Here is a 14,886-nt window from a genome sequence, read left to right on the forward strand (position 1 = left end):
CAATTATAACACAACGCTGACTCGAACTTTGCAGTTGGCCAAACAGTTACATTTTTTGTTTCATCTGACATCACATGGACAAAGATAAGACCTTCTGGAGTAAAGTCTGTGGTCAGATGAAACTAAAATTTTGCTGTTTGGCCACAATACCCAGCAATATGTTTGGAGGAGAAAAGGTGAGACCTTTAATCCCAGGAACACCAAGCATACCGTCAAGCATGGTGGTGGTAGTATTATGCTCTAGGCCTGTTTTGCTGCCAATGGAATTGGTGCTTTACAGAGAGTAAATGGGACAATGAAAAAAGAGGATTACCTCCAAATTCTTCAGGACAACCTAAAATCATCAGCCCGGAGGTTGGGTCTTGGGCGCAGTTGGGTGTTCCAACAGGACAATGACCCCAAACACACGTCATAAGTGGTAAAGGAATGGTTAAATCAGGCTAGAATTAAGGTTTTAGAATGGCCTTCCCAAAGTCCTAACTTAAACGTGTGGACAATGCTGAAGAAACAATTCCATGTCAGAAAACCAACAAATTTAGCTGAACTGCACCAATTTTGTCAAGAGTGGTCAAAAATTCAACCAGAAGCTTGCCAGAAACTTGCCAAGGGACATGTAACCAAATATTAACATTGCTGTTTGTATACTTTTGACCCAGCAGATTTTGTCACATTTTCAGCAGACCCATAATAAATTAATTAAAGAACCAAACTTCATGAATGTTTTTTGTGACAAACAAGTATGTGCTCCAATCACTATCACATGAATTATTGGAAACTCAAGACAGCCATGACATTATGTTGTTTACAAGTGTATGTAAACTTTCGACCACGACTGTATATATGTATATATATATATATACTGTGTATATATATATATATATATATATATATATATATATACTGTGTATATATATATATATATATATATATATATATATATATATATATATATATATATATATATATATATATATATATATATATATATATTTACATAATCATATATATTAATATTACAAGCACATGTATTAGTATGAATATATACAGACTTAGACAAACGTTTGGGTCAGCTTTGTGTTATAAGGGACAAAGTATAGTTTTTGGTATCAAAATTTCAGCTTTTTCTCATTGCATTACATCTTTTTGTCTTTTTTTTTTACAATATATACTGTATAAGGCCCTAGTGTGTCAATGTGAGTGTGAATGTTGTCTATCTTTGTTGGCCCTGCGATGAGGTGGCGACTTGTCCAGGGTGTACCCCGCCTTCCGCCCGAATGCAGCTGAGATAGGCTCCAGCACCCCCTCCAACCCCGAGAGGGACAAGCGGTTGAAGATGGATATATATATATATATATATATATATATATATATATATATATATATATATATATATATATATATATATATATATATATATATATATATATATACATACACTACCGTTCAAAAGTTTGGGGTCACATTGAAATGTCCTTATTTTTGAAGGAAAAGCACTGTACTTTTCAATGAAGATAACTTTAAACTAGTCTTAACTTTAAAGAAATACACTCTATACATTGCTAATGTGGTAAATGACTATTCCAGCGGCAAATGTCTGGTTTTTGGTGCAATATCTACATAGGTGTATAGAGGCCCATTTCCAGCAACTATCATGCCAGTGTTCTAATGGTACAATGTGTTTGCTCATTGGCTCAGAAGGCTAATTGATGATTAGAAAACCCTTGTGCAATCATGTTCACACATCTGAAAACAGTTTAGCTCGTTACAGAGGCTACAAAACTGACCTTCCTTTGAGCAGACTGAGTTTCTGGAGCATCACATTTGTCAATAAAACGCTCAAAATGACCAGAAAAAGAGAACTTTCATCTGAAACTCGACAGTCTATTCTTGTTATTAGAAATGAAGGCTATTCCACAAAATTGTTTGGGTGACCCCAAACTTTTGAACGGTAGTGTAATATATATATATATATATATATATATATATATATATATATATATATATATATATATATATATATATATATATATATATATATATATATATATATATATATATATGTATATATATATATATATATATATATATATATATGTATATATATATATATATATATGTATATTTGTCAAAAAAGTTTGGACACACCTGAGTTATTAGGTATGTGTGGAAAAAGTTTGGACACACCCGAGTTATTAGGGTTAATTTTCAACTGTTTTCTCATTACATCACAAATCTTTAATTTTTTTTTTTTTTATACATGCTCACTGTTGTTTTTAATTCAAAAATATGCTGTGGAACAACAGAACTCGAGCTGTGGACACCCCCGTGTTAACAATGTTTTTTGCATGGTCAGATAATTCTCAAGTTTAAAAGACATGCAATTGTATGCAATTCATGCAATTTTTCTGACAAAATTGAAAGAACAAATATGTTTAATGAGAAAGATGAAGTGCACATTATTACCAGGCTTTCGCAGGCCATATAAAACGACGTGGCGGGCCAGATCTGACCCCCGGGCCTTAAGTTTGATACTGGTGATCTAGATAAACATACGTAATGCTCTTTTTTGTGAACACTGAGCTCCATCCTCTCCTGTTGCTGCTTCTCATCCAGGTCAAAGCTGTACTCACGCACATTGAACCTGTGTGGGTTCAGACTACACAATGGTTAACAAAACAGACAACACTTTCATTTAAAAACGTTATATTCCTTCTAGTAACCCATCCTGCTTACTTGCTTTCCTTGGCTTTGGCTTTGAAGTCACACACCACTCTCTTGAATAGTGTCACAGAAAATAAACCTGCTGTCCTGTCTTCACAGAGTTTTCTGATGATGCAAAAAAATAATGTGTCAACAAAATTTTAGAAAAAAATAACCAGTGCATTTACATTCTGGTTTAGGTGTAACTCAAACAGTCAGATGCTTACTGACCACGGACTAGTCTCCAAAGTCACAGGGATACATTAATTTAGTTGTTGTCAGTGCTATAGCCTATCAGGTGAAATAAAGGATAAAAACAGCTGATATTTGTTAGAGCAGGGGTGCCCATTACGTCGATCGCGAGCTACTGGTCAATCGCGCAGGGTGTGTCAGGCGATCGCCAGCCAGGCATTGAAAAAATAGACCTAAAAATTTGCGATCATAAATCTTCCCTAGGACGTTACTTGATTGACATTCAAGGCACCCGAGGATCTTGTGAGATGACGCTGGCTGCAGCCAGCTCAGTGTTAAGGAAAAAAAGACCGTCAGGAAGGCAAGAAACAGTTTGTATTCCAACCGTGCCGTCAAAAGCTTAGAGACTGACCGCACAGCTCCTGTCTTTACAATAAAAGTGCTGCTCAATGCTGCCTGCGCTAACAAAATAAAAGTCTCCGAAAGCTAGCGCAAACAAGCTAGCAAGCCACGGAGTTTGCCGTCAATGTATTTCTTGTAAAGTGTAAAAAAAGGGACAAGCGGTAGAAAATGGATGGATGGATGTAAAAAAACGAGTATGGAAGCTGGACAAACAGGATGCCAAAACCAACCACTTCAATGTGGTATTGGACAGAAAGGAGAACTTTTTTTTCTCCTCCACGATGTAAAATCGAAAATGTGGAAGTTGTCAGCACTACTGTGAATCTTGTCTGATTACAATCCATGCAAGTCATCAGTATCAGGTAATACAGGCATGTGCACACATAGGGCCCTATGGGTGCTCGAGCCCCTGCCCTTTTTTGCCTCGTCTTAAAAAGTGCCCTCTGCCTGTGTGTGTGTGTTTTTTTTTCTTCCTTTAAACAACATTAATAAATTCCTGTCAGAGATGTAAAAAAAAAACAGCGGTACAAAAACTCCACGTTTTCTTGTAATACCGGGTCAGTGAGTGAGTAAGTGAGAGGAGAGAGAGAGCCAACTGCGCCCCTGAGACGTGACAGTGGAGCAACTTGAACCTGTGAGTTATGTTATGGTCTCGTCGCCGTCCACTTATTCAGCATCTAATATGGGTAATATTTCAGAAAAACGCTGTATTATTCTATTATTCAATGTGTCAGCTTCTGTTTTTGCCGGACGTCGGAGCACGGCGCATCAATTGAGCACGGCACATCAAGTCCGCATAGAGCAGAGCGGATCGTGCGGGACAGGTAGTAGTGAACAAAATACAAAATAAAACACCAGGTTAATTTTCAAAATAAAATGCACTGTGTATACGGCGGATCACATTTTTCTCACAGTAGAGTTTTAGATATAAAGTTTATTGTGACTTTGCTATTACTGTGTGGGTTAATAAAATAATAATAATTATAATAATGATAATAATAACAATAATAACAATGATAATGATAATAATTATTATTATTATTAATAATAATAATAATAATTTCAGCATTCTGGGGATATAAGATGTAGGTTATCTGTTAGGAATATTACCATCTGTATTTAAACTTGATTCATGCTGATTATGCCTGCAGCACAATGCCAAAAAAAGAAAGGATACAGCCCTACTGGCCCCTGGTCAATATTTTTGGCCCTGTATTGCATTTCAGTTGTTTAGTCTGAGCATTAAGTGGGAAATACCATAAGTTACAACTTGATGGTGTTTTCATCAAGTTAAGGGAAGAAGGACAGATTTTCACATTGAAGTTTTTTTCCATTTGGGTATTTATTTTTGTATTTTTTTTCAAAGTTCCTGTTGCACTGCAATGTTCAATTTTAAAGTGCTTTAACAATAAATAGCCTAATAATAAACCAGTGTTTTGTTGCTTTTTATGTCTTCCAAGCCTGTGATAATGTGAATTAACTCATTATGACCATAATTTGTAGACACAAAAGAAATGGCAATCACTTTTAACTACAAAGGACACACAGCTAAGTAGTTAGCTTCCTATTAGCAAATTTAATTTTACATTAATTTCCATATTGTGTAAAGGACCAAAAAAAAATTCCTGCCCTTTTCGAGCCCCTGCCCCTCTATAATCATGTGCACGTCCCTGAGGTAATACACCAACTTATATTCTTGTCTTCATGAAAGATGGGAATCTATATGTTAAACATGCATGTATTTTGTACACCTTTAACATGTGAACAAAAAACATGTAAAAAAGTATATATATATATATATATATATATATATATATATATATATATATATATATATATATATATATATATATATATATATATATATATATATAGTATATATATGTATATATATATACAGTATATATATACAGTATATATATACAGTATATATATACAGTAATATATATATATATATATATATTTATATATATATATGTGTGTGTGTGTGTGTGTGTGTGTGTGTGTGTGGGAAAAAATCACAAGACTATTTCATCTCTACAGGCCTGTTTCATGAGGGTTTCCTCAATCATCAGGAGATATATATATATATATGAGGTAGATCACCTCGACTTGGTCTTTTAAAAAGTGTCTCGCCTGCTGAAAAAGTGTGGGCACCCCTGTGTTAGAGTCTCGGTTTTATTACGTATGCAAATTGAAGCAATTGTTCCTATTAGAAATTATGTAAATCCAAATAATTCGTTCCAGAAACCCAAAAATATTAACACAAAACACCTTTGATAATGTTAAAAATGTCATATAATGAAACTGTGTAATCACATGACTTTATTTCCATCAACTGATGCAATTACACACATGCATGACACCGCTGTTGCTCTGAGGCACAATTTCACAATGCTTACAACTTTCTTTGGCCCCATGCTGGGTTATTTTGCATTTGAAAAAAACAGAGACACTAAGTCACCAATGGGTCAGATTTGTAATTTTTTTTGGGGGGGGGGGTGAATTTTAGGGGGGAAATTTCTGCAAAAACCATGGAACCGCTGTATTGTCCTTTACAAACAAGCAATCATACACAGACTCTCTCATTTGCTGTAGCTTAATGTTTCAAAGTTTTCAAAGTTTATTTACATAGCCCTTAATCACAAGTGTCTCAAAGGACTGCACAAGCCCCAACGACATCCTCGGCTCAGATCCCACATCAGGGCAAGAAAAAACTCAACCCGTTGCCTTATTTAGTTAAGGCTTTTGAATATTACAAGCGCATGTATTACTATGAATACACCAAAAGGCTTATGATATGAGAAAGACCACTCACCTGCTTGACCGCGGCACCACAAATTCTGACAAAGATTCATATGTCTTTTCCCACTGCATATAGTCCCTCCTGTGATGCCAATGAAAGCAAACTAACTATGGCAGAAGTGTCCATTTTTATTAGCCCTCAACATACTCTAAACATCAAACAATTTCATTACTAATGCTATACATTATTACGTATTACACTAATTTGCTTTTTCACCTACAATACAAAGCTATGATCAATGTTTTGTTCAAATAGCATAGCAGATATTGACCTGCATTGGGTGGATTTTAACATTTTGATTAAAGTTCTGACACCCCCTGGACTATGGCAATGAAACCATCCAAATATGATTATATAGCACAATTGTAAAATCCCTTATTTTCACTGTGTCTGTTTTCCTGACCTGCTCACCAGCACCAGGAGAGTAGTCAGGTACTCTGAGACCACCAGGTCTTCTCTCCTTACAATGCCATTCAGGCTGCATGTTTGCAAACTGCCTCTGAAAATATGAATGTACTACTTTAATATGGAATAATGTCATGCGTATCAATTTAAAATAACTCACTCTTGTTGTTGCTCCAGGTTCTGCAAACGTGTTTTCACACTGCTGTATGTTGCAGCTCTGGATTTGAATTCCAACTTCACCTGGGAAACTTCCTGACACACACATGCAGCCACCAAGAGCACAAGTATTATTTAGTGATACTACTGAAACACATTTGCAGCAGTTATAGTGGTGTTTGATTTTAAGAGGATAGTTTAATATTGCCGCTATTATCTTTTTAGATGTTTATTTAATGTAATGCAGTCATCATAATAATGTCCACAAATTATATTAAGACTAACATTTAATCAGATGGGAAAATTGTGTGTCTTATAACTGTTAAAACTTCTTTTTTTTAGACTACGGTTGCCCCAATTTACACAAAACTTTAAATAATGCTGTTGACTAGTGAGTTGAGTTCCTCATGTCACTGAATTAAACCTTACATGACTAACATTCAGCATTACAAAACTTGTCTATGCATTTTCTTTTACAACTTCACCACTTCAACAAACTATTTATCTTTTACGACCTTTATACAGTTGGATTGCTTTATAGGCCCCTTAAATGCTGCATAATACTTTTTAGATTAAGTGTATACTGTTCACCAGCAGTGGGAAACACTTTAAAGAATTCAGTGTAGTGTTTTTCTGTTGTTCAGGGTGTACCCGTACTACCACCCGAATGCAGCTGAGAGAGGCTCCAGCACTCCCCGCAACCCCGAAAGGGACAAGCGGTAGAAAATGGATGGAGGTATGTTTTGTATAAATTCATTACAATATATAAACAAAAAAGTGGCATTATAAAGTCATTTGTTGTTTTTAACAGACTTGAACAAACACAGTCTGTTTTACTTACTAAAATAAAACACCAAGTTCAAAAGTACTGAGGTTAACATATCAAAAAAGAGGAAGAACACTTTTCTGAACAATAATCATTGAATGTTTATCTTGTTGCTCTTTCTCTACTTCAGATAATATAAGATAAATAAAACAGAGCCATCAATTCCAGTGCTATCAAATGTTACCAATATTGTTTTAAGAGAACAGATAAAACAAATAAATGTTTATATTTGTCACAATTACGTTACACTTTGTAAACTGGAACGAGGAAATGTTGGCTTTGATTGCCTTCCCTGACTGTCAATCGCAGCTGTCTCATACACGTACATTAATGTGCAACATTACAGTGCATCCGTAAAGTATTCACAGCGATTAATTTTTTCTACATTTTATGTTCATCACACAATATACCCCATAAGACAATGTGAAATGTATTAAGAATAAAAAACTAAGAAATCTTATGTACACAAGTATTCAAATCCTTTTCCATTAAGTACAAAAATGAGCCCAGGGGCATCCTGTTTCAACTGATCCTCCTTGAGCTGTTCCTATAGCTTATTTGGAGTCCACCTGTGGTAAATTTAGTTGGTTGGACATTATTTGGAAAGGCACACACCTGTCTATATGTAAGGTCACACACTTGACAGTGCATGGCAGAGCACAAACCAAGAATAAAGTTAAAGGAACTGTTTGTAGACCTCAGAGACAGGATTGTCTCAAGGCACACATCTGGGGAAGAGTATAGAAACATATCTGCTGCCTTGAAAGTCCAAATGAGCACAGTGGCCCTCCAACATCCGTAAATGGAGAAAAGTCAAAACCACCAGGACTATTCCTATAGCTGGATGACCGTCTAAACCAGGGGTCCTCAAACTACGGCCCGCAGGCCGGATACGGCCCCCCAACGTCCAAAATGCGGCCCGCGGGAAATCCCAAGTTAAAAATGTCCAGAGCCGTATGTGGGCTCTGTACCGAGGATGTCGTTGGGGCTTGTGCAGCCATTTGAGACACTTGTGATTTAGGGCTATATAAATAAACATTGATTGATTGATTGAAAAAAAAAAACATTTGTTTGTTTTTTTTTGTTTTTTTAATTTGTCCTTACTAGTCCATTTTCTACCGTCTCCTAGCCACTCAGGCAAATCATATTGTCTAAAAATGCATTTTACCATCGATAACGTGACATGCAGCAAGTGCGCTCTTTAAGTCAATTAGTGCGCGAGGAATATATATATATATATATATATATATATATATATATATATATATATATATATATATATATATATATATATATATATATATATATATATATATATATATATATATATATATTTTTTTTTTTTTTTTTTTTTTTTTAAATATATATATTATAAATGATAAATGGGTTATACTTGTATAGCGCTTTTCTACCTTCAAGGTACTCAAAGCGCTTTGACAGTATTTCCACATTCACACACTGATGGAAGGAGCTGCCATGCAAGGCGCTAACCAGCAGCCATCAGGAGCAAGGGTGAAGTGTCTTGCCCAAGGACACAACGGACGTGACTAGGATGGTAGAAGGTGGGGATTGAACCCCAGTAACCAGCAACCCTCCGATTGCTGGCACGGCCACTCTACCAACTTCGCCACGCCGCCCCTATATATATATATATATATATATGTATGTGTGGGAAAAAATCACAAGACTATTTCATCTCTACAGGCCTGTTTCATGAGGGATTTCCTCAATCCTCAGGAGATTTTAATGGAAGCATTCACATACCATGGTTTATATAGGGCACAGAGTGGGTGGGTACAGGCAGGCGTGGGGGCGTGGTGATTGACTCATGTGTTACCTAGGAGGTGTTTCCTTCTGTGACGGCATGCTGATACAATTTCGCTGCGCTTGTTGAGGGATGACAACTCTGGGCGGTATATGATAAACAGTTTCTCTTTTAAGCATAGGTTGCATCTTTTGTTACCACTGTTGTAAGGTGTGCTGGATGCAAGAATTTGCCATGTTATTGAGTATTCAACATTATTGTCTTTGAGATTCCAAATGTGTTTGCTGAGTTCTGTAGTGTTCCGCAGGCTTTTGCATCTGAAAGAAGCCTTGTGATTGTTCCATCTGGTTTTGAATTCTCCCTCAGTTAATCCTACGTATGTGTCGGATGTGTTAATGTCCTTGCGTATTACCTTTGCTTGGTAAACAACTGATGATTGTAAGCACCCCCCGTTGAGAGGGCAATCAGGTTTCTTGCGGCAGTTGCAGTTTTTGTCGGTTTTGGAGTCGTTCTGCCTGGTGGTGGGCGGCTCCTTTTCAATTGCTTTATTGTGGTTTGAAATTATTTGCTGCATGTTGTTCATGCAGCTGTAGCTCAATTTAATGTTGTTCTTGTTGAATACTTTTCTTAGGGTGTTGCCTTTGGGGAAGTGTTTGTCGATCAGGGTGAGGAATTTGTGGCCAATATTAGTTGAGACGTTTTTGCTGTATGGGGGGTTGTACCAGATAATGTTGTTTCGTTTTCTGCTCCTTTTTGGTTGGTTTCCTGGCGTGGGTTCGTAGGTGAGGGTGAAGTTGTATCCGCATTCATCAAGTGCTTTTTGGTACGGGGGGGTTGCTTTGTCGAATTCAGCTTTGCTAGATGACAGCATCGATAGTCTTTTATTAATTCCGGTAGGTATTCTTTTCGTGGTGGTGGGTGGGTGGTTGCTGTCATGGTGCAGCAACCACCCACCCACCACCACGAAAAGAATACCTACCGGAATTAATAAAAGACTATCGATGCTGTCATCTAGCAAAGCTGAATTCGACAAAGCAACCCCCCCGTACCAAAAAGCACTTGATGAATGCGGATACAACTTCACCCTCACCTACGAACCCACGCCAGGAAACCAACCAAAAAGGAGCAGAAAACGAAACAACATTATCTGGTACAACCCCCCATACAGCAAAAACGTCTCAACTAATATTGGCCACAAATTCCTCACCCTGATCGACAAACACTTCCCCAAAGGCAACACCCTAAGAAAAGTATTCAACAAGAACAACATTAAATTGAGCTACAGCTGCATGAACAACATGCAGCAAATAATTTCAAACCACAATAAAGCAATTGAAAAGGAGCCGCCCACCACCAGGCAGAACGACTCCAAAACCGACAAAAACTGCAACTGCCGCAAGAAACCTGATTGCCCTCTCAACGGGGGGTGCTTACAATCATCAGTTGTTTACCAAGCAAAGGTAATACGCAAGGACATTAACACATCCGACACATACGTAGGATTAACTGAGGGAGAATTCAAAACCAGATGGAACAATCACAAGGCTTCTTTCAGATGCAAAAGCCTGCGGAACACTACAGAACTCAGCAAACACATTTGGAATCTCAAAGACAATAATGTTGAATACTCAATAACATGGCAAATTCTTGCATCCAGCACACCTTACAACAGTGGTAACAAAAGATGCAACCTATGCTTAAAAGAGAAACTGTTTATCATATACCGCCCAGAGTTGTCATCCCTCAACAAGCGCAGCGAAATTGTATCAGCATGCCGTCACAGAAGGAAACACCTCCTAGGTAACACATGAGTCAATCACCACGCCCCCACGCCTGCCTGTACCCACCCACTCTGTGCCCTATATAAACCATGGTATGTGAATGCTTCCATTAAAATCTCCTGAGGATTGAGGAAATCCCTCATGAAACAGGCCTGTAGAGATGAAATAGTCTTGTGATTTTTTCCCACACATACATATTACGCTCTACCACGGTATCGAGCACTATTTTTTGGATAATCTAATTAAGACATATATATATATATATATATATATATATATATATATATATATATATATATATATATACACACATATAGACACAAATACATATATACACATATATATACACATTTACATATACACATCTACACACACACACACGCACATTTACATATTATATATATATATATATATAGATATTATATGTAAATGTATATATATATATATATATATATATATATATATATACATATATATATATACATATATATATATATATATATATATATATATATATATATATATATATATATATATATATATATATATATATATATATATATATATATATATATATATATATATCGCGGCCCCCAGCCAAATTGTTTTACCCCAATGCGGCCCCGGAGTCAAAAAGTTTGGGGACCCCTGGTCTAAACTGTGCGATCAAGGGAGAAAGGTCCTAGTCAGAGAGGTGACCAAGAACCTGATGGTCACTCTGTCAGAGCTACATCATTCCTCTGTGGAGAGAAAAGATCCTTGCAGAAAGACAACCATCTCTGCAGAAATCCACCAATCAGGCCTGTATTGTAGTGGTCAGATTGAAGCCATTCCTTGGTCAAAGTTTGCCAAGATATCAAAGGAATTGCTACAGGAAAACTCTGTAAATGATCTTGAGTGGCCCAACCAAAGCCCAGATTTCAATCCAATCAAACATCTCTGGAGAGATCTAAAAATGGCTGCGCGTCGACGCTTTCCATCCAACCAGATGGAGCTAGAGAGGTGCTGCAAAAAGGAATGGGTGAAACTGCCGAAAGATAGATATGCCAAGCTTGTGGCATTGTATTCAAAAAGACTTGAAGCTGTAATTGCTGCCACCAGATGCATCAACAAAGTATTGAGCAAAGGCTGTAAATACTTATGTACATGTAATTTTTTTTATTTCTAATACATTTGCAAAACTTTGTGAAAGGAAAAACCTTTTTCACATTGTCATTATGGGGTATTGTGTGTAGTATTTTGAGGACAAAAATGAATGTATTAAATTTTGTAATGATGCTGTAACATAAAATGTGTAAAAAGTGAAGCGCTATGAGTACTTTCCGCATGGACAGTACATCATGTCTTAAACCTTATACAACGTCAGAACATGATGTTATTTATCAGCAGCAGACATGCGTGCATGCACCTTATGACACGCATGACAACATTTCTCACGATGTAAAGGCGCTTTGATTTTTATCATAATGTACACATCATTGCACATTTAATTTATCAATATATTGATGCACATGTTTATAATAGCATAATGTCAATTTGATGGGGGTCAATCCCCACCCGAAAGTGATGCCATTTCTACATAGCTTGTGTAATAGTTGCGCGTTAACAGTAAAAAAATAAAACATTGCCTACTCTACGCTAAAAACAAGACAACATTCAAACTTACACAAATCATAAACACACTTCTGACATGACTAAGTTTATTAAGAATATTTGTCAGATATAAATCATCCTGTAACAAGTATTTAATGTGGGCAACATCAGTCTTGTGACAGAGTGAAACCTCATTTTGGCTGTGGCTATATAATATCTTTGTAGTGTATAGAGATTAAAAATTAACATAACTCGCTAAATATGCCTGTAATGAATTAATCGCAATCAACGAGACAATTTCCCAACCATATTTTTATTATTCAATGTTGCGCGAATGTTCTTCATTTGTACCTTTTTGATGATGTTTACCAGGCTGGAGAGAGGCAGAGACGTGGGATACTTGACTTCGTCCCACTGGAAGTTGGTCACATAGCTCATCATGTCCACTGACATATTCACACACATATACACGCGCACACACACACAAATTTATATGTTGGAATATAAAAGTATGAGGGGAAACGATAGGGCAACACTGCAAAAAAATACCTCTTAAAGACTTCAAAAGGGCCTTTTGGGTAGAATGAAGATCCTTCTGCTTTGTGATGTGGGCTGTTAGTGTTTGAGGAATTCATTAGAAATATGATGTCTACTGTACTGTGCTATTTCTACGTACAGAGCTGAAAGCTCCAGACTGTATGTGGGTGTTTATGTATATTGTTCCCACATTTAGCCTCATTTGCCTGAGGCATCTATGCACATTACTTAATGCGTTTCCATAGCGTCTCATTAACCCCACAATGTAATTAACACCTTCTCAGCATTAACGTTTGTCTGTGTGTGCGGCTGTGTGTGACTCACCTCCATTGGCTAAGACGTCTTCCATCACTTTGTCACAGGCTTGCTCCATCACCTCTCTCATACATTTGCATGTTTGTATCATCACGCTTGGATCACACAGGAAGCATAGCACCATTAAAGGCCTAACTAGGAAAGGTCTTGGCAAACACTTGTGCATTTAATGAGTGACACTCATGCAAGTAATCAAACTTGCATTACTTGAAGAGCACAAGAAGAAGCAGGCCTCCAGTGGCCAATTTTCACTGGTTTTAAAATTTCTCATCAGTGCTAATACACTCCTCATTAATATAAAATCAGTAGGGAAAACTAACCGCCAGTCGTCTTTAAACATGAATTAATCATTGTGCGTACTTCAGTTAAGCTCAGTTACTCATTTTAAGTAAGGACTTACAAATATACGAAATACGCTAAGACAAAAAAAAAAAGTTTTACCTTTCAGTAAACATGTCGAGTGTGGAGAGTTCATCTGACACGCTTAGTAGGCTGTCCAATATTCCCACCTGAGGTCAAAGTATACATAAGTCTTAACTAAGGGGCTATCACGAACAAATTATGCCTGAAATTTAAAACTGTCTGAAAATGTGACAGCCAACTGAAGAGCTCATTAGGTTGGATGGAAATTTCACAACAAACTTAAGGCAGCAACCTGAGCTTGTATCCCTTCACTGGAGAAGGACACCAAACACTGCACCATCCTCATATACAAATCGCAGAAAATATTTGAAAAAAAAACCCTCACTAGCCTTTAGATCTGGAATGGAGAATTTGCAGCAGGAGGCCAAGTTAGTTCTTCCAATGAAGCGTTTGAGTTTCTCGACACTTTGTGAACTGGTCTTGTCCAGTGGGACAGATATCACCCACGCGTCTTGCATGACTCTTAGTGCTTTTTAAAAATGTTGTTTGGCACTAGAGAGACAAAAAGCAAACATGTTGACCAGAGTAATATGTTCATATGGGAAAACAAACTCTAAAAAAAATATGTTTCGTTAAAATTGTCAGAAAATTCTGAAAAAAGGCACACACAAAAATGAGAATTGGAAAGAGAGGATTTTCTTACCTTCAAGTTATCTTCTTTGGGATCCTGTGTCAGTCTCCAACAGAGGATGCAGTGAGTCTCCTTTACCTGAAACTACCTGACAGCCAAGCCCACTGATCCCTAAGGTCATAAGAAGCCAATATATATCCAGGCTGTATGTCTTTAAAAAATGTCTCACTCATAGAAAAATGTTTACACCGTAGTTAAACAACTTTTGACAATTTTAACATTTTATATACTTCTTTTGTCTCTCTAATAATCTGATGTGTCATGCTCCTACATTTACAGATGTGTCATGCTCCTACATTTACAGTCATTGCACACCAATTTGATCACGTTACCTGCTACAATACTTGCATTTCT

General features: G+C 36.8%; 1 protein-coding gene across 5 annotated transcripts in view; it reads right to left on the reverse strand.

Annotated features, from left to right (window-relative positions):
- atp6v1c2 (ATPase H+ transporting V1 subunit C2) overlaps positions 1 to 14,886 on the reverse strand; it is a 37,682-nt gene that overhangs the window by 22,174 nt on the left and 622 nt on the right. For 2 of the 5 annotated variants that reach the window (XM_062041751.1, XM_062041753.1), the window contains exons 2-12: positions 14,545 to 14,643; positions 14,231 to 14,393; positions 13,920 to 13,987; positions 13,488 to 13,573; positions 13,176 to 13,238; positions 12,978 to 13,072; positions 6,666 to 6,757; positions 6,504 to 6,599; positions 6,113 to 6,181; positions 2,734 to 2,826; positions 2,464 to 2,656 (exon numbers count right to left, since the gene is read on the reverse strand). In XM_062041751.1, coding sequence (XP_061897735.1) covers positions 2,464 to 2,656; positions 2,734 to 2,826; positions 6,113 to 6,181; positions 6,504 to 6,599; positions 6,666 to 6,757; positions 12,978 to 13,072; positions 13,176 to 13,238; positions 13,488 to 13,573; positions 13,920 to 13,987; positions 14,231 to 14,359 — 984 coding nt within the window. In that variant the 5' untranslated portion in view covers positions 14,360 to 14,393; positions 14,545 to 14,643. The remainder of the gene's footprint in view (positions 1 to 2,463; positions 2,657 to 2,733; positions 2,827 to 6,112; positions 6,182 to 6,503; positions 6,600 to 6,665; positions 6,758 to 12,977; positions 13,073 to 13,175; positions 13,239 to 13,487; positions 13,574 to 13,919; positions 13,988 to 14,230; positions 14,394 to 14,544; positions 14,644 to 14,886) is intronic. The other 3 variants (XM_062041755.1, XM_062041752.1, XM_062041754.1) reach the window with 3 other exon arrangements.

Source organism: Entelurus aequoreus, linkage group LG03, assembly GCF_033978785.1.
Source record: "Entelurus aequoreus isolate RoL-2023_Sb linkage group LG03, RoL_Eaeq_v1.1, whole genome shotgun sequence".
In the NCBI taxonomy this organism is placed as follows: Eukaryota; Metazoa; Chordata; class Actinopteri; order Syngnathiformes; family Syngnathidae; genus Entelurus; species Entelurus aequoreus.